At 43.6% G+C, this 23,535-nt stretch overlaps 1 protein-coding gene across 9 annotated transcripts; it reads right to left on the bottom strand.

Moving 5' to 3' along the window:
• Positions 1-845: 845 nt before the first annotated feature.
• EWSR1 (EWS RNA binding protein 1) lies at positions 846-23,528 on the bottom strand. Of its 9 annotated transcripts, none has more exons than XM_063315367.1 (18): positions 23,388-23,528; positions 19,216-19,252; positions 18,953-19,004; positions 16,926-17,052; positions 12,504-12,690; positions 11,784-11,948; positions 10,676-10,887; positions 9,977-10,160; positions 7,173-7,210; positions 6,604-6,636; positions 5,907-6,025; positions 5,331-5,460; positions 4,497-4,619; positions 4,230-4,395; positions 3,733-3,830; positions 3,592-3,654; positions 1,174-1,426; positions 846-1,072 (listed from the first exon to the last, which is right to left on the bottom strand). In XM_063315367.1, exons 1-18 carry the CDS (start codon positions 23,398-23,400, stop codon positions 1,033-1,035), a joined length of 2,040 nt encoding a protein of 679 aa, XP_063171437.1. In that variant the 5' UTR covers positions 23,401-23,528; the 3' UTR covers positions 846-1,032. The 9 variants fall into 9 exon arrangements, with proteins under 9 accessions (XP_063171437.1, XP_063171441.1, XP_063171440.1 ...); XM_063315371.1 differs by having other exon boundaries at positions 4,230-4,386; XM_063315370.1 differs by having other exon boundaries at positions 7,173-7,207.
• Between the last annotated feature and the right edge of the window lie 7 nt (positions 23,529-23,535).

Genomic DNA, 23,535 nt, shown 5'->3' with positions numbered 1-23,535 from the left:
CGTTAACCTCATGGAGACGGTCAAAAGTATTCCTCAGGTACCTTCTAGCAAAGCCCCCGAGCTGGTTTTCTGAAGGGCCTCAGCTGAGCAGAAATAGCTGACTCCAAAATGAAATGAGTTCAGGGGAAACACATCCACGCACCCCGTTAACCCAGAATGCTTTCCGCACTTACTGTGCTAGGCAAAGGCAACCAAAACCACCCTCCTGCAAACTCAGATTGTCCGGTAGACAAACTATGGCACGATGTGGAATGTGTGCAGTTGAATGACGAACACCTGATCTGAAACAGTCTGCGTGTAAGAAACCAAACAGCTTCTACCCCAGTGTTTCTCACCCGTGGCAACTTGAAGAGGTGTGGACTTCAACGCCCAGAATTCCCCAGCCAGCATGGCTGGCTGGGGAATTCTGGGCGTTGAAGTCCACACCTCTTCAAGTTGCCACGGGTGAGAAATGCCGCTCTACAGTTAATACTGTGAATTATCCTGCAGGTGGAAAGGATACTCCAGCCCTGCTCCATTTCCACCAACAGTGTTGCAAAGTAGGACCGTTACATCAAGCCAGGTGCTGATCCCGTGTCTTCCTCGTAACGTGAGAACCTGAAGGCCGGTCAGAATCCTGCCAGAGCTCGTGTTGAAGACATGCTCCAAAGTGTTGCATTTATAAACATTTGGAAGTTTATTTAAAAAACATCACAACCATTAACATTGTTACAGTAAGTTTCCATCCTCCTGACCTTCAACACAGATTTACTGGGCATGCTCACAACAATGTTGTTTTTTTTTTTTAATGAGTTTTTAAACAACCATTTTCTAAAAGGAAAAGAATAAAGAATAACTCAGCACACTACCATTTAACTTTTGTTTTAATGTCTCTCCACAAATGGTGAAAAATACTAAGTACAGACAAGGAATCATCATAATGTTGTGGCCAACATTATAAATATGGAATTATAAATTTAAAACATTTTCTGGTTTAAAAAATAAATCTGGTAGTAAATGCAGTCCAGCAGGGAAAAGGGGGGTCACTGGCCGCTAGTAGGGCCGGTCTCTGCGGTCCTGACGGTGCTCCCCCCTGGAAAGAGAAGGAAGCGACTCAGAGCGGAGCAAAACCCTCCACCTGCCCACCTACGTTCTCCCCCTGGGTCCTCCGCCGCCCCCAATTCCCAGACGTACTTGTCCATCTTCCCTGGTCCTCCGCGTCTGCTGCCTCTGCCTCCTATCTGCTCCATCAGGGGCCCGGGCGGGCCTCCGGGGCCTCCCCGCCGGCCCCCTCCGAAGCCCCCTCGGTCCATGCCACGGCCGCCTCGGAATCCGCCTCTGTCTCCGCCACGGCCGCCGCGAAACATCCCTCCGGGGCCACCACGGTCCATGAGCCCCCCTCGGCCTCCTCTCATGCCACTGGGGCCGCCCCTGCCGCGATCGCCACCTAGCACAGAAAGACAGCGCACTCATTGAAGAGAACAGCCACCCGAGGCAGGCGATGCTCAGGCGGCCGTCTCGGGAGCGCAGACGGCGGGCTCGGCTAGCTGCAGCACACGGGTCGAGCTACACAGGAAACCACAAAAACGCGGGTGCATTTTAACCCATCGCCCCAGAGCCCCCCTGCTCCCCGAAATGCAGCTCCCGTCCCTTCCTCTGTCAACAGGACAGAAGTGGTGGGGCGGACAGAGCTGCGCACACAATCCCCGCTGCCCAAACACCCGATATCTGCGCTGTTCTCGTGCTTCCGGTGTATCCAGAGCAAGCACGGACCTGAGCTTGGGCACTGTCACCCTTTGACCTGCTCTGAATGAGAGGCTGCGAGACTGGCTTCCAGGGGGCACACTGAAGCCAGGGGATTTGCATGGTGCTGTTGGTGGTAAAGGATCAGTGAAGGTTTTCCTAATACATCTTGATAATCTAAAACAGTGTTTTTCAGACTTGGCCACTTTAAGATGTGTGGACTTCAACTCCCAGAATTCCTCAGCCAGCAATCGCTGGCTAGGGAATTCTGGGAGTTGAAGTCCACACATCTTAAGGTGGCCAAGTCTGAAAAACACTAATCTACAATAAGGCTGATATTTGTTGTTTTCAACTGCAGCAGAAACTGTGGTCTGCAGAGCCTCAAAATCAAGATCAGCATATGGGCTGTTTTCTGTCACAGCTCATGACATCCATCAATGTGGCAGAGGTCCCCATTTTCAGGGCAAGGAGACGGTTTGTTCTGCTTGTCCAGGGACAGAGGAAGCAAACTGGCTGCAGACATCTTCATCACAGTGCACAGTGAGGACTTTTTGGCGAAGTGGCAAGGGCCGCAGTGGGGGGCAGGTTACATGCAGGCTGAGCCAGGGCTGGCTCCTCTCTGGGCCTGGGCAGATCAAAGGAGCAGCATGAAGCCCCAAAAGAAGAGCGCCAACACTCCACCATCCGCTACCAGACTATTCAGCTGACCTTGCGGATGCCCAGCCCAAAATCTAGTACTTAGGGCAGCAGTTACTGGAAATAAACACACATCCAGTTTTCCTCAACGGGCTCCTGGGTGGGCATACTGGGTTTTAGAGGGTTCAGAGGCAGGGGAGCTGACACAGGAGACTTGGCTAGCCCAACCGAGTAGCAACTAAGCTGCCTAGATTCTTGCCCTGCAAAGTGACACCCCTCCAATGATGGACGGATTCTCTAGGAAGATAAAAACTGGTTTTAATGGATACTGTGATGCTTTCTCACTGCTTAGACTGTGTGTTCCAAAATGAGAGGACCTGAGCTGCGGTGAGCAGGGGGAAAAACAACAACAAAGGTGATTCAGTCAAGACAGACCCCTGATGGGTCACAATACTTTCCCCAGGGCATGCTGGGCTGGAAAGCGAGAGAGTCTGGCAAAGGAGATTTGAGGAGAGAAAGCAGAAAAAGGCGGCAATGGGAAAGGGGCTGCCTGCTTTAAAAATGCCCTTTTAATTTCTTCAGCCCTATCAGTCCTTTGCAGGCAGCTGGCAAACACAGAGGGATGTGATGGGAACAGCATGTAGCTGCCTGAACAGACTCCTACTGTGGTACAAAAGGGAGGGAGGCCTCAATGTCCCTCCGAAGATGATCCCAACCCACCAGCAAGGCTGGGTCTAGAAGTTGCAATATTGGAAGATCACCCAGGTTCCAATGCTGGCCTCTAACACTACTCCTATCAGGAGCTACTCATTCTATAAGGCAGTGTTTCTCAACCGTGGCAACTTGAAGAAGTGTGGACTTCAACGCCCAGAATTCCCCAGCCAGCATAGCTGGCTGCTATAAGGGATTTAAGTAATCAGAAACCACACACACAAGCTGCTTGCCTCAACACGCTCCACGAGAGATGGGAAGATGCGGAGCCTCTTCCAGAGCTTCCCCTACCCCAGCCCCACAGAACCTGGCACAGGTTTTGCGGGAGCAACCTCACCAATGACAGACCGGCTTCCTCTCCACCTCAACTTCCGCAAGAACATGCGTCCACGGGCAGCGCTTCCAAGTACCAACAGCAGTTACTGTACTAGTGTGCCCTGTGTGGCATCAACTCCTCATTTACTGTTCCAGAAGCGTATACACAAACGAAGGAAAAATATACCACCTGTGCAATACCCTTACCACTATTTGTCCCGTATATGAGCCCTCTAAGTGGCAGCGGTTTTCCAAGCAAGAATCCAGGACCTTGTGAATATCACATAAGCAGAGATCAGTGTCAAATATTCCGACTCCCGCCCCAGCTCGCGGACAAGAGGGACGTACCTGGTGGCGGGAAGGGTGGTGGGAGGAAGCCTTCAGGCTTCGGAGCCTTGCATTGATTGCACTCTGTTCTCCAGGCAAAGTTCTGGTTTCCACAGCCCCTAGGAAGGACCAGTGTTCCATTAGGAGGAGGAGGAGAACACGTTGCGGGGAGGCCCGGTCAGACTGAGGCCACCAAACCCCCATATATTCTCAAGCAAGAGCGAGGAGTGGAACAGCACCCCTCCTCTTCCACGCAACCACTGCGGAGAATACCGTCTTTGCTTTTCTAGGAAAGCAGGAGGGCAGTTAGGAACTTATGCAGGCAAGGCAGGAAAATGGATTATATTCTGCCCAGGTGGGCAGGCACACCAAAGTCTGGGTGACGAACACAACGCCCAGTGACTAATTATCCCGAAAGAGGGGCCCCGCTTTATTCTTGGCCGTTTTCAAGACCAGGCAGGAGCCACAGGGATGTTCCTGTCCTTGGGCGGAAGGGAAAGGCGAAGCACGCGACTTACGGGTTGGGGCACTGCCAGTCTCCAGCCCGATGCTGGACATTTCCTCCACCAGAAGGGTTTCCTCTGGATCCACGTGGCCCTCTTGGGGCAAAGCCACCGCCCCTGTCACCACCTCGGCTTCCCATGCGACCCATTGGACCTCCAGGACCTCCTGGGCCTCCCGGACCTGAAAGACAATGCCTTGTGAGTCCAAGGACCCCTGGCTGCATCGCATGGTGTGTCCTCTTGCACTTTCGTGTGACAGCATGCCCCGTGCCCCAAGGTTACCTCCACGGAGGGGGGGAGGCATGCCACGAGGCTCACGTGGCAGCATTCCTCCTCGCATGCTGTTCAGAGGCAGCTTCTTCCGAGTCATGGAAACCTTGAGTTTGCTGCCTTGGAAGTCTTTCCCTGAAACAAAGGAGATGCTCTTGGTCATCAAACCGTCAATGCTGTGCTAGCAACACCGACAGCCGGTAACTAGGCCTGAGCTATTCAAATTAAGAAAGGCTTGTCAGGCCCTTCGTGCAGGGAAGAGGAATTAGGAACAGTCCAGGGGCTGGCCTCAATTCCCCAACAGCATAATTGCTAGGATGGAAGTGCCATCAGTCAGCAAGAGCTGCAACATTAATGCAAGGCTAGCCTGAAGAACGTCAGCAAGCTTTCTGATGGGGGAAGGTGTATAATGGCTGAACTGGCAAGAGCCACCCTGTGTCTTCCTCCCAACTGAGAAAAAACAGGGATGGCTGAAAACATTAGGGAAAGGAACGGACCTCCTTCTAATTGACACAGTCCAGAAGTTCCCAAGCCTTCCCTGAGGAGGAAGAAACCACCTCTAGACTTTGCATAGCTAAACTCAACAGAGGGGGGCAGGCAGCTCTCAACTGCATTATGTTCATTTAGCCACTTCTGAGGTTTCAGCAGGCATCTCCCCCCGTTTCTCTCTGTAACTGTAAGGGCAAAATAGCCTTTTGTTCAAGGTTGAATTATTCACTCATCAGACTGCACTTTTGCAGCAATCGAAGCATAGCCAAAGCTTGCTGACCATACGCACCTTAAGCCAAACCTCTACAAAAGTTGACTAAGCCCTTAATATTGACATGCATGTTGAAATTAACTCACCATCAAGCCATTCTACAGCTGCTTTGGCAGTTGGTGGGTCATCATAGCACACAGTTGCATCTCCTTTTGGCTTCCCAGTATCTTTGTCAAGGTAGATTGTTATCATAGGCTGTCCAGTTCTTTTATTCATCTGGGGAATGGGAAAAATATTTTTTTCACAGCGCTGAAAATTTAAGTTGCAAATTAAGGCAACTGACTGATGTCAGGTGCGTGCAGAACACTTTAATTTTGAAACACATTGAGCTTAGAACAGTTTGCACACCTATCCTAGCACACACACCACACCACCACAAGCTCCAATCACTGAATTGTTTAAGCAAAAGGTCCAGAAATAGGTATTATTATTGCAGCCAAATCTGACTTGTTCTGTGCCCTGCATCTATTTAGGGGTCACAACATTCATTGCATTTAAAAATCCTTAACAGAAAATGATCCTGGATCATGAAAATAATTTGGGAAACTGATAACCACATGAAGCCAGGACTTTTCTGCACAGACTCCCCCCCCGCCCCCCCGCAATGCCTCCAAGTCACAAGAAGTGGCATCGAATAGCTGATGGATCATGCCAGTATTCACCTTGACAATACCACACTGTTTGAAGAAGTCAGTCAGCTCCTCTAGAGTCACATTGTCAGTCAGCCCCTGTACATACACGGAACTGTTATCGACGTCATCATCTAGGTCTATAGGTGGGCCTGCAGACACAAATAACGTATCACCCCAATCATCTGAGTCATCAAGAGGTCTTCAAAGCGACTGAACAGTCCCTCCTGTCCCAAGGTCCTCTTCCTAGGCAACCTCCCAATCAACCATTCAGCCTGGGTCGCTACATTAAAGTTGCACCCTGATTTACATATACCAGAGAGGCGACACAAGGAGACCATCAGAGTCATAACAGTTGATTGCCAAGTTCAGTCAACCCTCAGGAACCCTTGGCCTCAAGAAGGCCACTTCATCTAGCTTCAGCCAGCAGAGCATAAGCCATGTGCAAGAATGTAGAGCAAGTAAACATACAAAGACACAGAGGAGCTGGGGTTTTGTGCAGGCCCTCTAAGAGAGACCTTGAACTGCTTTTCACCAAAACGGCAGGGCCAGTCACAGCCTGATCAATCAATCCCGGGCTTCAACAAGTTTTCACCTCGTTTGTCAAAATGCTGCCTTCTCATTTCACAAAGGACAAATGGATGCAGATGGGAGAGATGGCTGGTTTGCTGAGGGTAACAAACGGTACAGGAATCTCTTATAATTATTTTAAGCAGTGACTTAAAGTTACCTAAATCGAGATCTGGCCCTTCATCCATGTGTCCTGTTGTCCAGGGGAAAAGAAATCACAGAAGCCATTGTTAGTGCACGCCTTGCAAGCTATGCTACCGACAAAACACACAACTACCTATTTACAACCGCTATTAGATGGCATGGGTTAAAACTCAAATTGACCGCACTGCAAAAAAATTTGCAATGCACACCCTTTATGCTTTTGTGGCTTGCAGTTTTTAGCAGCCTTCTAAACCATCACCTGATATTACACTTGGTTCAAGGGGCTTTCTTGGGTCAGTGTTCCAAGTTTACCAAGGTTACTTATTAAAACGCCAAAGCCTCTGAAAGTGATTCCTTCCCCAATTAGTTTCTCTCAACACCTCATCACCCTTTGTTTTACCCTTTGTTCTGTAACCATAGATTAAAACCTTATAGACCCAAAGGCATTGCCGGCAGTACCCATTAAAGTTCTGTTGCATATGGCATTTTAACCGCTTATGAAACTAACAAATATGTTATTTTTTTTTAATCTTCTGGCTGCATTTTTTTTTAAACACGATCCCATTGTAATGCTCAAAAACTTACCACCAGGCTTATTGAAGCCACCTCGCTCTCCAGCGCTGCTGGGGGGATAAACGAAGAAATGAAGGCCTTTCCCTTTAAAAAGCCAGTACCGCCTGGAGCCTCTGGGGCTCACTGGGAGAAGGGCACTGGCTAACATATCCAAACAATGCATCTGTCTGTCTGTCTGTCATCTCGTCACTAGGCCTTTCTTCAGGGCAGCTTGTTCAAATCTCCTTTACACACGTAACACCTTTGTTTGCCTGGGGCTGGACACCACACTTTGGCAGCGGGACTGTTCCATGGCTAATGGCATTAACAATGCAATACTTGGCTACGGGAAGTGGAAATGGATTTTTCCATTCTTTTTTTTTTTTTTTTAAATACTTATACACACATACACACCAGGACAGTTCTCTTGTCAACTCCCCCCTTGTTTTGTGTACATAAAATTGCATCCTCAGCCTCTTGCAAGAGGGAGAATAAGCCAAATTCCTGGATGGAGAATCTTTAACATTAACAGTTCAAAAAGAAAAAAGAAAAGAAAAAACACAGCAAACCCTAGAACACAATTCAGATGACAGTCATTAAACCATACATTCAGGTCTCTACTGGATTTAACAGTCTCTGTGAAAGGAGGTCTTACAGAATACACCAAATTCCAAGGTCTGAGGATGCAACTTTGGGTATCACAAGTCAGTGCAGATCGGAATCCGTGTTTTTAGTGCAGGGCAGAATCATGAAATACAATTTGTGGGCAAACAGAGCCCCATTTATGTAGTGGGGTCTTTTAAAAAAAAGGTAAAAGAACATGGATTTAAAAAAGGAGGGAGAAGAACAATTAACCGTTAGCAAGTATTGCATCTTTAACCCATAAAAGATTTAATAAACACAATTTCAAGCTGATGCATGCAGCTTTTCTTTGTTCCCAAAGTATATACCATATATGTAATTCTTCCCTTTTTTAACAGATGTTTACACTTTAATTTTACACAATTCTAAAGTTATTACACCTCCCCTCTAGTTTAATTACCAAACATGAAATACTATATGCAGTTACCAAAGTTACAGAAGGTTTCCATTTATACAATGAACACATTTGGTTAAAAATATTCTATGTATATATTTTTTTTCCTCTCCATATGGACACCGTGTCTAGTCCCACTTTTCATTATGCTGCCGGCTGAGTATTGAGTACGGGTACTTTTTAAGTACTGAAGTGTATACAAGGCTCTCACTTTGTAACCTGTAGCATATAAATGCGACAAAGCATGTTAAAAAGTTTCCATGTTTAACAGCCAGTGAAAATATAAAAATATTGAGGCAATGAAAAAGGGCATCACGTTAAGAACATCGGGCTCCTTACCTGCAGGACAGATACTGAAATGCATCACCACACCATAACCGAAGGACCCAGCACCCGAGCCCCAACTCTGGGCTGACATCACGGAGCCAGCTTTGGGGTGCAATTTCTCTACTGCCAATGGCAAAGGCAACCCCCTCCCCTCCAATGCTCAATTTAAATGGAGTTTTGGGCACATGTATGAATCTGAAGACACCTGGACGCCCTGAATCAAAAAGGGCTAGAGATGAGTTTAAGTTTTAAAGGGAAGGGGAGGGGGACGAGGGAGATGTGGTGATAGCCATTTCAAGTGTCTAAATCTATTTTAAACACATCTAGGAACACCTAACAGATGAAATCTTTATATAAAACTACGGAGCCCTTTTCCATTCAAGCCAATCTGAAAGGGTTATTCTTCAGTATGTTAAAAGGTTTGGTCATTAACGGAACATGTTTTGAAGTCATAAAAGCAGGTGAATGACTGCAATAAAGATTTCAACCCATCTGGATTCATCGGTGTTTCAACTATGCAGAGTGGCTCTTTTGTTTATCCAAAGCATCAGCCCTAATGGAGTTGGAGAGATGCGTCCGCCTTAGGAGTGGTAACAGATGGAACCCTTTTCTTTCCCCTTCCCTTAATCCAATCTGTTTGCCAAGCGAACCCTCTGCATAGCACGGCATACATGGGTGGAACACACACAACAGCACCTTCAGTTATCAAGGCCCTCAATCAACCACCATGTCTTTACCTTAAATCAATCAATCATGGAAAACAAGAACTGATGGAACAAGCTTCCCAAATCAGATTCCGCCATCATTTAAAATGGCCAAACCGATTTAGGACTCCTGAAAGCTCCATGGGGGAGCTGCACCCAGAACTCCGAGTCTCGTTTCTCGGCTCCTGCCCAGTCAAGGGCACTGTTGGGCGTTCTTGCCAAAACCTGCACGCAGGCAATGGCCGCCCCAGGGCTGTGGGGCTTCGGAAAGGAGTTGACCCATCCACGCAGCTCTGCCACTAGCTCAAGGAGCTACTGCCAAGAGCAAACACAGCTAGAACAAGAAAAGGCTTTACAGAAAGCAGCGGACACCTCTGTGTATACCTGAAACAGCAAAAACCAGCGAGGAGCAAAGGAACGACATGCAGATCTCTTGGAAGGGGTGTGTGTGTTCGACCCAAGGACTGTTCAACCCTCAGAGGATATCCCCTCTGTTAAGTGTGGAAGGGAGCTGAAAGTTTCATTAATTTGAACACCCAGAACCCTCTCATGACCCAGCTCCAGCCACTGCAGGGAAAATACATCCTGCCCCTATTCCCCTTAACAAGATTGTTCCATGGATTAATTAGTAGTATAGCTACTTGCTATTAATAACATATCCTCCATGGAAAAGTCATTTGCTCTGACATCTTTCAGCCCTTCTTTCTGCCGCACACCCTACAGGGTAAAATCAAATTAATGAGAGGAAGGAAGAAAAGATTTGCTCTTACCCCATTCCGCCGCGGCCGCCTCCTCCCCGCCCACCTCTGCTCACGCCTCCACGATCAAATCCCCCTCTTCCCCTGCCCCTGTTTTCAGGGCCGCTCAAGCTCCGGCTTTCTCCTGGGCCTGAAAAGCCTCCAGAGTCTTGGCCATACACACCCATGTTGCTGGGATGGTCTTGGCGGAATGAACCTAAGGAGCAATTCACACAGCATTAAGGAAGGATGCTGCAGTCACCGACAAACCAGCAATACAGCCCTGAGCACGTAGAGCATCAGCGAGGGAAGAACCTGCAAATTCTATCAGCTGCCTTTACGCTCAAGCTTTGCCCTGTCCTACTGTCATCTTCAACAATCCAATTAAATAAGCATCCCCTCGCTACTGCGGTGACGAAGTTCAAACAAAACAGAGACGGCTTTTCTGGCTCCTCCAAGGAGCAGAAACTCAAGCGAACAGAGAGTTTGCTGGATCACTGAGACCAAACCTCTACCAGAAACCTAGCTTTATGTTTTTCTATCAATGGTTTGCAACAAGCCTAAAAATTAAAGGCTGAATAGAAACGCAAGCAGAGATTCAAAGTTGGATCTGACAAGAAAGCAGAAACTCTTACAGAAGAACAACACATTCAGAATCAGGCCCAGCTGAAAGAATATGCCACAAATGGGGACCTTGGACTGAAATCGGGGGGAGGGGGCTGCAGAACTTACTTGGCTGCCCGTAGCTGCTGCTCTGCTGGCTGTACTGGCTTGGAGCCTGGCTGTAGGACCCAGTGGGAGGTGGGTAGCTGGTGGGGGGCTGCTGCCCGTAGCTGCTTTGCTGCCCGTAGCTGCTCTGCTGCCCGTAGCTGCTCTGCTGCCCGTAGCTGCTCTGCTGGGAGTAAGTGCTCTGATCGTAACTACTTGGTTGAGAAGAGGAGTAGCTGAAAAGACATGTCAAAGGACAGGAAAACAGCCACTGGTTAAAAAAAAAGTTTTTAAGGGGAACTTTAAAGCTGGTCTAGCCCAGGAGAGCAGTCAGCTGCTCTTCATACACTGACAGCCCTATCAGAAAAAGATCTGGGTTTGATGCATGTTCACATTTAAAAGATGTATGTTATTAGCAGCTTGCCATCAGCGATATGGCAAATTCAAACAATACTGATCACTGGTCACTGCTACAGTCTGTGTAATGTTACTCCATTTTTTCCCTTAAAATCTGTCCTTGCTAAAGATTGATTTTTCTCTAACCAGACCAACACAATTCACAAGTGAAACTTTCACAAGATTGTTTCCCTTGAAGTTAAAAAGCCAGTTTGGTCTCGTGGTTAAGGCAACGGGCTAGAAACCAAGAGGCTGTGAGTTCTAGTCCCACCTTAGGCACAAAAGCCAGCTGGGTGACCTTGGGCCAGTCCCTCTCTCTCAGCCCAACTCACCTCACAGGGTTGTCATTGTGAGGAAAATAGGAGGAGGGGGGATGGGAGTCGGGGTATATAAAGAACCACTTCTCCTATGCTCCACAGTTTTGTTGTTGTTGTATTATTTATTTTTTTACCCCACCTTTATTATTTTTATAAATAACTCAAGGCAACAAACATACCTATTACTCCTTCCTCCTCCTTTAATGTTTGGTTTTGAACTAGCATGCCATGCAAGCCCAGTATTGTGGTCATTATCCAGGAAATCACTATCCAAGGCATGGTCTGGGATGCCAAGAGATTTAACTTTTGTGTCACCAAAGGGAAAAGACAGCTGTAAAATGTCATCCAGTCATAGCACATTTCATCCAGCGGAGTCCAAATACAGAGAGAAGACAATCTCAGAATGTGTGAATGCTCACCTGCTTGGTGGATAGGATGGAGGTGCAGTCACTGGCTGCATTGGGTAACTTCCAGGAACCTGGTAACTGTAGTTACTCTGTCCATATCCTAGGCTTGGTTGACTGTAGCCTGTTGAACTAGACTGAGCTTGGCTAGTCTCTGAAGGCTTGCTGCCATCCTGGGGTCTAAACAGGAAATCAAGAAACAAAAGCATAGTTTACACAACGCCTTCTCCCAGCTTTTCAGGTGAGAAACCAGCAATTGCACAAACATTATGCAACACACTGTAAAAAGCACTTTTCTCTTACATAATGCAGTCGTTAAAATATACTGCCTCTTGTTCTGGTTTGTCAATTTCAAACATAACCTTTTAATATCTACTTTCTGCTGCTTAAGACAGAAAACATTTACTCCAGAGAACAACCATCAATATTGTAACTCTTATTCTGCGCGTGTGTTGTGGGGAGGCACCTCTGTAGCTATTAATAACTGGCCTTATTCTGAGATCATGATCTGTACCAATCACCAAGACAAACTACTTTTTTAAAAACCCAGAGTACCTTTCCACAACACAAGAGTGAACTTTATGCAAGCCGTTTCACTTATGCATTAATGGAGACGGGGCAGGGAAGATTGGAGAACAGGAAGGAAATGATTCGGCTGAGCGTTTGCAAACCAAGGAAAAAGCATAACAGAAGCAGGGTACAACTTTTTTTAATTCACCCAAATCTGCATTTTACCTTGCAGGAGTCGTATTTGTTGGCTGCTGCCCGTAGGTAGGATAGGCAGGCTGGGCGCCGTAAGCAGATGGGGCTGCATAAGAAGCCTGTGTGGTAGTAACTGTGGCAGTTGTTGTATCATAAGCAGCAGTGCCATACCCTTGGACAGGCTGGCTATAAGCCTGAGGGGCAGCTGGGGTAGCGTAACCTGCAAAGTAAGTAAATAAGTAAGTAAAACTGTGGCGCTTCTAATTATTTTTTGGTTGGATAAACATACATATTATGGTACCTGGAATAACCTTAATCTGAGATCAAGGAAGTCTGAAATTAAAGATCAGAGGATTCCCCAAACAGCATGACTACTGCTGAGGATTCTGGGAGCTGAAAACCATGCAGCTGGAGGGTGACCAGGTTGGGGAAGGCCACCCAACAGAACTCAAGACGTATAAAGGGGAAGGTAATTAATGCGGTGTCACAGCATATTCTCCTACAGCTACCTAACAGACCACTGGTGGTGCCAGTTATTACACACTCCAGCTTTCAAATCCAATTACTAAAGGATCAGCTTGTGAACTTTCACCGGTTTCATTTTAAACATAACCAGCAATGAATTGCAATGGTATCAACTTTCCTCATTTCCACAATTAAAATACTTTTCCCCCCCTCCACATTATATATGAAAACAAAACAGAACCGTTTATTGTATTATAGGAAACGTGCTAGAATTCTGAATGTACCATTTCGGAAAGCAGACAGGAGTCACTTTCTGAATTCTACCCAAATCTGGGGCAACACAGTACAGTCCAATCCCTGAGGAGCTAGCTTACTACTTGCACCTAGTTTTTGTGGGGAGTGGGAGAAGAAAGCTCTCTCAGGAGGACCATTTTATACCCTCCCCTACAATCACATGGTGTTAAAATCAAAGGAGCCCTGCTGCAGCCTTGTGCAGTAACTACCCCGCCACACTGGGCTCTCTAGGATAGAAAGAAACTGTCACACAGTTCCCTTCTTCCTTCCTGCTGCTCTGCAGAAAGCAGCACTCTTCCGCAGCAGCTGTTCCACTAACATCTAGCTTTTTTTTAAATAAGAATTTTATTAAGTTTAAGCAAAGATAAAAACTACAGAAAACCCAAAAACTACAAAAAGAAAAAAGTGAGAAAACAGAAAAAGAATTTTTTTTGAAAGATTTTATGTCAGGGTGACTTCTGACTTTCAACAAGAATATACAGCAATTTCCATAATTAATCCCTTACTCTATATCTAACCAAAATCACATTATTTCTATAAGTCAATCCATTAACACATTTTAAAACTAAAAAACAATTGCTCTTTTCCTATATATATATAAACAAATATATAAACCTCCAAGTCCACTCCCCCGCATACAAAAAAGAACTCATTTAATATTTCCTTCCTACCACTATTCTATATATTTCTAACCACTGTAACATCTAGTTTTCAAGGGCATAATTCCAGGAACTGGCACAATATATTAGTGAAAAGCTAAGCACTCAGCTTATTTTACTTAGAAATTACTGCCTCCAAAATTTAAATCAGCCTTTCCCAACTAGGCAACCCTCCAAATGAACTGGACTACAGTTCCCATCATCTGCACATCCCCTGACCATTCCATTTGAGGATAGTGGAAATTGCAGTCCAACATATCTTGAGAGTACAAGGTTATAAAGGCCGCACCACTCATTCTTCAAATGCTTCAAGTCTATAAAGCTCATTTTCATGGGACCTTGCAACATAAGCATTGCCAACTGGCAAATCCTAAATATTATAAATGTGGACGGACAATTTAACTTAGAACATTTCTGTAATTTTAGACTGACTTCTTATAATGCATGGGTAAAGCAACCCCACACTCTTTGTATTGAACTATTTAATACAAATCACGAGCTGCATTAAACAGACTATTATTTTTAAATCACAGTTAAGATAAACATCTACTTTTGAGAAACCAAAACACTTTCTCAAGAAATATTTTAATTCCTATTTTTCTAACAGCACCTCCAATGCATAGAAGCAAACCATTTCTGACATTCAGGACACTTTTAAAAATAATTTTGTGATATGGTATAGATGTGTGCACTTCAAAGCAGCAAGTTAGAAATTCTGTTGGATACTACCAAATCATCTGAGCTAACTCACTAGATCCAAGGTGATATGAAGAGGTTAAAAAGACCATGCAGACCTGTGTGTCTAATTTGAAAGAGACCCTAGGAATTAGCATCGTTTTAAGATGTACACAACGTTCGCTTCCCCAAGCCATGGAAACAAGCCTCAGAACCCTTCCAGAAGTGGCACTAAGTGGTAATGTAAATATAGTAGGGAAGTGTACAGGTAGCCCTCACTTAACATCCATTTGAAATTATGACAGTGCTGGAAAAATGGACTTATGACTAGTCCTCAAGCTTACGACCATTGCAGTGCACCTGCAGTCACATGATAAAAATTCAGGCTTGCCTGCACTTCTGCCTCCCCCCCAGCTGACCTTCCTCATCTTTGCCTGCCCCCCTACACTGGGCTTGGGGCTGGGAGGGACCAAGCTGGGAATGGCTCGGATTGGGGTGGGTCCTCGCCTAATGACCGTGCTTAACAACAGGGACTGCTGCAACTGCCATCTCTAAGCAGGGCAGCCATGTGACATTTCGCTTAATGACCATTTCGCTTAGCAATGGGGTTGCCGGTCCCAATTAGGGTAATTAAGTGAGGACTATCTGTAACCATTGCTAGCTGCATTAAACTCAACTGAAACAAATTTAGTTGTCTTGGCCCCACCCATTTCTTTACCCTTACCCCATGACTTTGTGTGGCTACAGCAAGTGATTCAAAAGCCAAGAGCAGACTTCAATTCAAAAGGGCTATGCATCTTCATCGTGAGGCATTCAGGACTAAGAGCTAGCTAAACTTTGTAACACTGGAGCATCTCAAAGTTATATTTGTTAAAGAATTATCATTTTTCAAGTGTAAATGTTCTTCCCCTGTTTTTTCCTAGATTAGATCTTTGAACAAAACTCCTTCCAATTCATGAAAAAGGTGAAAAATAAAAACCCAAACTCTCCTCTCCAGCATTCTTCAGCTAGCCATCTCATTAAAACCCCAGATGCACAACTTAGGAAAATCTTCCTACGTGACACAGCCCTGCACCAGTCACAAAAGCCTTTCCCCAAAGGCTGCGTTTGCAACTTCGTGTATCTCTTCTGCTGGTATAAATGCAGTCCACCAGAGTTCCTCAGACATCTTGCAACCCTTTCCCTACATGGACTAGCATGAAAATATGAGGGCTGCAGACCTGACAGGGAACCTTCTGTTATGATTCTGATATACCATTCTGCCCAAGATTTGAACCTGCAGGGCCCACATGACAGGACAGAATCAAGACACAACCAGCAGGGGCCCCCAGCATTGATTTGTAATGCAAAAAAGCTGCAAAAACAGCAAAGTTTCATACCCACACCTGTTTACCTATTACCCTGCAACTCTGAAACATTCTAAGTACTTCCATCATAGACCACATAGTCGAAACCGCTGTCTTCTTCCTCTTTAAAAGCCCTAATCTGATACATGGTGAGACTGATTTTCAACATGAGGGGGAAAAACATGCTACTTAGAAATGTAGTTGGGATGCTTTTCACAGTGTTTTTGCATGCACTGAAGTTCAACTGGTTTCTGCACGTCCTTCAAAGGCAGTATTATCGTAATGTCAAAATAAAGCATTAAGATCCTGGTTTTAACTGTGCAAGCAAAGTATTTTACAGAGCATTTACAAAAACATTGAAGGATACATTTGGGGGAACAACCAATAAAATGAAACATGCAGGGATGATAGCTGTAACAGCTGAAATATGTCTAATTATGCTGCTCACCCTTTAGAAAACTGGAAAAACAGTTAACCTTACTGGCCTTTTCCCACAGCTGTTTAAAAAAATAAATTTTATCAGCAGCCAGAAATAACTAATTAATGGCACTTTTTATATAAACATGATATTTCTAACTGGAGTAGCAAACACCAAATGGTCCTACTAAGACCATATTGCAAGTTTTGCTGCTAAAATAAAACTCCTAAAGAGTGAACACCATATATTTAGACAAAACGAACAGCATTTCCCATGCAAAATTGAGCAGGATATTCAAACCTGTACTGGTCCCTTCTACTGTGGAAAGCACGAGACAAAAAGTAGAGGGCATTCCATCAGAACAAGCAAGCACTCTTCGAACTATCTTCCTCAACAACAGAAAGGTTTAGAGTCTCAGAACACCCAGGAACGTTAATATGTGAGCAGCTAGTTTTTGTTACTCTTCAGGAGTGTCTGTTATGTGAGAACTAGTACCCCAAATCTTTCTTAATATCCAAGTGAAAGTTAATCCATGGCATAAATCTCTCCCCTACCCCGAAAAATAAATACAGAACTGATTGAAGACAGATATACTCACCAGTTGGAGGCTGCCCGTAAGAACTTGCATATGCAGTTTGCCCGTAAGTAGCTGTTGTCTGAGCCTGGGTATAGCTGACATCAGTGGGTTGCCCATACGTGCCATAGCTTTGCTGCCCATAGGCCTGCTACCAAGAATAAATATTTTAAAACTGCGTTCCATACAAGAATAGATGTAAGAATCCTGTTTTGACTGTAATTCTATGTACATGCATGTAAGAGGTTAAATAATCCTATTTTCAAGCATCCTCAGGTCAGGCAGAACAACTGAATCATCTCCTGAGAATACAAAGCCCACAAGAACCAAGAAAAAGGGAATCAGGTAGAGGGCTGGCTGTCAAGATCTAGAAGTATTCATGGCCTTCCCATGAGCCCAATTTCACTGTTTTACCAGGACAACGTTACAAAGGAAAAATCAGCTATAGGATACATTAGCAGACAATTCAAGTTAATACTAAAATATACTTTATGTAGCATAGAACTAACATTTATCCAAACTGAAGTTACCTTCGGTTAAGCCATCCGTTTTACATTTCAAGGTCTCTACCATAAATCTCCCAAGGTTTTCTGTCATTTCCTCTCAACTTGATACTATAACTTGCTTTTTAAAATACTTAAGTACTATGCAAAGACTTTTCTCTTGCCTGCAGACAGCAGTTAAGAGCCAAGCCTTGACAAACCACTTCAGTATGTGATCCACGCTGCTAGGTGAAGAATACTCCCAGTAAGCATGTATGGGAATGCAGCTTCAAAAATATAAATGCCTTGGGGGGGGGAGTTGATTAGGAGGTTTATATTTTTACTTTTCTTTTAATATAAGAGGGAGCAACTGTATTTTGTGATTTTTATAATGTGCCAATGGAATGATTTATAGAAATAACGTGATTTTGGTTTAATACAGAGTAAGGGATTATGGAAAACCGTTATATATCTTTGCTGTTAAAAGTTGGAAGTCATCTCTTTTTGTAATTTTGAAAAATTTTCTCTTGTGTTTCTATACTTTAGTTTTTTCTTTTTTTCTTTGTAGTTTTTTTGTTTTTCCGTAGCTTTTATCTTTGCTTGAAAATTCTTATTTTAAAAAAAATATATAAATGCCTTACTATACAAAGTATAGTAGCATCTATTCAGAGGTAAATCCTACTCCAGCCAAGGTTTCAAATAGGCAAAATGGTAAATATGGGAAAGAGATTGAATTGCTGCTTCCTATGCTATCACTGAGTTAGTTGCTCTTCAGAGGTGCTTCAGTTAATTTTAGCAACAATTTGTAAATGATTTTCAATGACACTGTCATTTATAAAAAAAAATTAAAAATTGTGTTTGTGAAAAGAATGAATGAGTTTATTTTTAATAGCATCAACGATCAGTAATATATCTAGATACAAAACTTAAGTTTACATAATTAAAAGTTCTGAGATATACAGATTCTGCAGAACTTGGGTTTTAATGTTATAGGCTACATTACAAACACCTGCCTCCCACTGAGGAGCTCAAGGCCACACATATGGCCCTTCTTCCCATTTTCCCCCACAACAGTCACCCTGTAAGTTAGCTACCCTTCATTCCATGTATGATAAAACCTAGTTTCAATAGAATATCTGTAGCTCAGGCTTGAACTGTGGAGTCCTTGGTGCTCTCTGCGCTTGGTTGTTTGCCTGCAGATGTTTTATGACCCAACTAGGTAGCATAATCAGTGATGATGTTAGCTAGTTGGGTAATGAAACATCTGCTGGGAAACAACCAAGCGCAGAGAGCACCAAGGACTCCACAAAACCTAGTTGTTTTTTTAATTTTTCCCACTCAGGGGAGAGGTGGCTTTTACAGAAAGCTTGCCAACATTTTTCCATGGGCATTTGGCATTTGGCATGTTCTTTCCTAAGAGTACCAATACGAAGAGGCATTTTTGTGAATAGAGACAAGGTAGGCACTTTCTAATTTAACAGTTTCCTGCTTGTTTTTCAATCTAACACAATCTGTAAAAGCTTTAAAATGGTCACTATTTCATTTGTTATCATGGTGGCTGTACTTTACCTGGGTAGTCTGTGCATATCCTTGAGTCGGCTGAGCTGCATATGCAGTATAGCTATGAAAAGAAGACAAAACGTTTGAAGTTTATAAAACAGAAGCCATGGTTAAAGGAAGGAGCCAGTAAAATGCTTCACTTCTGACGAAAAGTAGAAGCAAAGCTCTTTATACAACTCTGCAATGTCAAAACTGATAATACTTTAGAAGAATTCTAATCCAAGTTTTTTTTTTTACATAACAGATTACTATATATAGAAAAACTCACTCACCCCTGCTGGGCAGCTGCTTGACTGTAGGTACTATAATCTGCAGATAGTAAGAAGACAAAATCAAGGGTAAGAAAAAAATCCCTATAAACCAACTCAGTCTAAAATCTAGTTTTACTTTTCTCTTCAGAGAAAAGGTGTAAGAACTCCTCTGAAAGGAAAGAGGTTATGCTAATATTCACCAGAAGATGGACCAATTAAAAGAATTACTATTATAGAAGCAAAATGCAAGTAGCTTTTATACAGTGCAGCCAGATTGTATTTTTTTGTTTTCATGTGAAATTGAAATGTTAAATAAATGAAATCAAGTTCTACTACATCTCAGGTAATTGATTTTGGTGGCATGTTTGTTTTGATATCTGCAGGTTTTTGTTTTCTTCCAGTGAAATCACATGGGATCAAATAAACCACAAATAAATTAATTCTGATTTGTGTAACAGACTAGTGTAATTTCCATTCTACAAAATGTATTTCATTTTTATTTAGCTGCAAATCCAGATTAAAGAAAAAACATTTATACTGTTTTTATTTTTTTTATGCTTATGTATAGTTGGGGCTTTCTGGGGTGTTTTACATATTTATATTGTTAGCCACTTAAAAGCTCTGGGAATGGGTAGTATACAAGCAACACAACTAAGTAACATCACACTTCTTAGGATATTTTTCCAGCCCCCCGCCCCGTAAATGTATATAAAACTAAAAAAATAACATGACCTAATCGTGCTACATTCTTTGAATATTCCAACTGAATTGGTGAATCAGTGCTAAACACACAACCTAAAATTGTTCAGTAAGTGGATTTGCAACACTTGTTGACTTTAGCACAGCCAGCAACAAGTTTGCAAATCAATTTCCTATAGGTCAACATATCAGTCCTGAGGAAATTCAGCTGCTTTTCTATAACCATCTTGTGAATCTAAGTAAGTACCCTGATAAAGCACTGTTGACACAAAGTTTTCAAACCTTCTGCACTTAAGGTCTTTACTCTTTAATGTATTAAAAGAAACTCAAGCCTTCCATTGTTAGTTAAAATGGCACAAAAAAGTACTACTGTAAGCCAATGGATAGAAATAAAGGACCTCACAGTTATAGGTACAACTTCTGCACCCCCCTCAATTAAATCTGTCACAAAATAACAAAACAATCTAAAGAGTATAACCTTGTATCAGTTCTACAACTGAGATATCAATTACATAATTAATCAATTGTGGGCAATTGCAAACAACTGCCATCAATTCTACCCCACATTCCTGCAGCATATCTGAGGATTTCAGTTATCACCAACTGCAGAAATTATGCAAAGTAATTTCTACCAGTAAAACCACTAAAATACTAGATTTAGACCTAATTCTTAACTATATGCAATAGAATAGGATAGCAAATTTAAGGATGCTATCTATGGCATTTGTAAATAGAGTGTAAATTCACTTTGTAGTCTGTCAGAATAACAGTCTCCTTAAACATGGAACTCATTCCTGAATTATAATTCCATTGATGTACTTATACTACATCTGAAGTTTGGGTTTCTCCTAATATAAGTTTTCAACACTTTTCTTTATACAGTAATTTGCTAAATAAGGATAGGTTTCTTAGACTAGAAATTACTGTTATCCATTCTTTTGGCTTATAATTCAAATTTATAGTGATGACTACCATCAATTGTAAATTAACTTGACTCTAGTACTGGTTTGAAAGTTAAAACTCAGGTAAGTTGTTTTAACATGCAGATTTCAATTAATGCAATTTTGAAATTTCTTATTCAATTTACAATGCTTGTAGATCCCTGCTTTTTAAGTATCTTTTCTCCTAATTCATAAATCAAATAAAGAGAGTAACTATCTCATACCACAATTAGTTTGGTTTTGAGTTGTACTGAAAAAGGCTATACATCTATAATATTCCATTTCAGTAACGCAATACAAGTTTAAATTAATTACTTAACCACTTTTAGTGCTTGTTCTCCTAGAAAGTTTTCTACATTTAAAACATCTTATGTACAAGCACATACCTCAAAGTACAACCATTTATTGCCTCATTAAGCATTTAAATAAAATAATCACAGCCCTCAAGGGGTTTTATCCTTTTTCTTCTCCTCTTTGAGATTTGACTCATTAGTATTTTAAATTGACCCACAAATTATCATAAAGCACAAAGCCATCTTGGTATAAAATTACAATGGCACATTTTACAATTACCACAAGTGGACCCACACAAAATGCGCAAGGCACCATTTTAGTTTCTTAGCCAAGATTTATCTGTATTTTTGAAGGTGCAAAAAAGCAAGAAATTTATGTGGTTTAACAGTGTTTAAAATAGAACATTTAAAGAATTACAAGCTGCTTTTTTGGCTTACCCTACTAAAATATATATGCATATGCATGTTGTACCCAGGTGGCCCTCACAAGCATCTTATAATTCTTTCAGCAGTATAAACACAACAATCAAGCCACTTTAAAGTCTCATCAAGGAAGAGAGCTAAACAAGTGTTCCTCCCTAAGTCTCCAGCAGAAATTAACAGGCCCTTCAGGTTGATCACAAGCATCCCCACTAATATGGTACAGTGGCTTATTTCCGAGTGTGCTATTTATCTTGACCTTTAAAACTGCAGAATTTTGATTGGATTGTGCTCTATATATGTGTACTTGAATTGCCTTTTTTATATGCCTTCAGGACAATTTCCAGAGCTGAAGCTATATCAACCAGTTGTTGCCAAGACCAAATAATTTTCTGACGCCTTGCAACTTGGCAAATTATACCTTTTAACTTTTGTAAACGAGGTGCAGCTTCGTGAGATGTAAATCACGATCACTGGCTTCTTGGAGCAACAAAACTGAAAAAAGGCATTGCTAAAAAATATATTAAGAATGACACGTTTCCTTGGTTAAAAATAAAAAAGTTTCATTTTAACACATTTGCTTCCTTTAAAAAAATGCTTTAAAACTTTGGTAGGATGTCTTGTGTTTTAGATACAACATCCATGTTGCTTATTTTCTTGCAGACCGTTCTCAACAATGCAGAAAAAACAGAATATAAAACATCAGTCAGCTCTGGTATTAAATGAGGGCAATGAAATCAGAATCCAATGCTCTAAATCACAGTTTCTCAACATTAACACCTTTAAGATGCATGGACTTCAACTCCCAAGCTGGCTAGGGAATTCTGGGAGTTGAAGTCCACACATCTTAAAGTTGTCAAGCTTGAGAAGCACTAATCTAAATTAAAGACAGCAAGAAAAAAAAGTCAAGAAGAGAGAAGATATTCAGCAATGTTTGCAAGATGAAGATCGGGGGGGGGAAGGAAGGAAGAGCAACTGAAAATAAAATAAACGTAGGCGCTATAAGAAACAAAGCCGAAGAGTCCTAACTGTGCTTTCAAAAAGGAGCCAACGGCTTCAGGCCGGTCACTCTGAGCAGAACCTCGCGCTTCTGTCGAGAGGCAAAAGGGGAGGCGCCTAAACCGGAAGCCAGAGCACAATTTTAATGAATTAATAAGAAGCGTAAAGACAAAGAATGTAGGAACGTTCTTCTTCTGCAGGGGAAGAAAGCAACAGATAAAAGTAACATCCGATGGCGCGAGATAAGCTGCCTCAGATATCCATGGGACGATATAAATCGCTCACGCTATATTTTTTTTGGATCTTCAGATACCGATACGAAGAACAGAGCAATAACGGAAGTACTAAAAACGGGAAAGAGAAACCCCGGGATCGAAGAGAAATATAGGAAAGACGCCAAGGTGAAAGCGAGGAGGGGTCAGAATTAAGAAGCTCCAAAAAGGGGCGTAAAAGGGGACCCCGACAGGGCCCCGCCGGGCACGTGGAGTAAATAAACGGGCGGCCTCGCCGCAGTTCCACCCGCCGCCTCCTCCCCCGCCGCTGTTCAATAGAGCAACTAGGCCCGGCGGCAGCGGCTTGTCTGCGCATGCGCGCTCCGCGCCTGGGCCGCGCCTGCGCTCTCGCCCCGTGCCCTCGCCGCCCCTCCCCCGCCTCGGCCCCTCAACGGCCGCCCGGCCGACCTTCCTCTGCCCGCCCCACGCGCGCTCCGGAGCGGCGGAATTTTCCAGAACGAGCAGACGCCGCGACTTCCTCTCGCCGCCCGCCTCTACCGGCCCCTCACGGCCGCTCGGCTTTCTCTTCCTTCCCCCTCCCCGACCAGGCCTCAGACGATTCGCCTCACCCGTCGACGCCATCGCTTCGCTCGCTTGGTCGCGCTCCCCGCCGCCGTCGCCGCCGCTGCCTAGTTCTCCCGCTTCGGCGTCGTCGGCGTCGCCTCTCCGCCTCCGCCTCCCTCCTCGCTAACGTCCTCCCGGTCTTTCTGCAGCCCG

Source organism: Candoia aspera, chromosome 15 (genome assembly GCF_035149785.1).
Source record: "Candoia aspera isolate rCanAsp1 chromosome 15, rCanAsp1.hap2, whole genome shotgun sequence".
In the NCBI taxonomy this organism is placed as follows: Eukaryota; Metazoa; Chordata; class Lepidosauria; order Squamata; family Boidae; genus Candoia; species Candoia aspera.
Note: the sequence above shows the minus strand (reverse complement) of the source record. Positions and strands in the feature narration are given on the sequence as shown.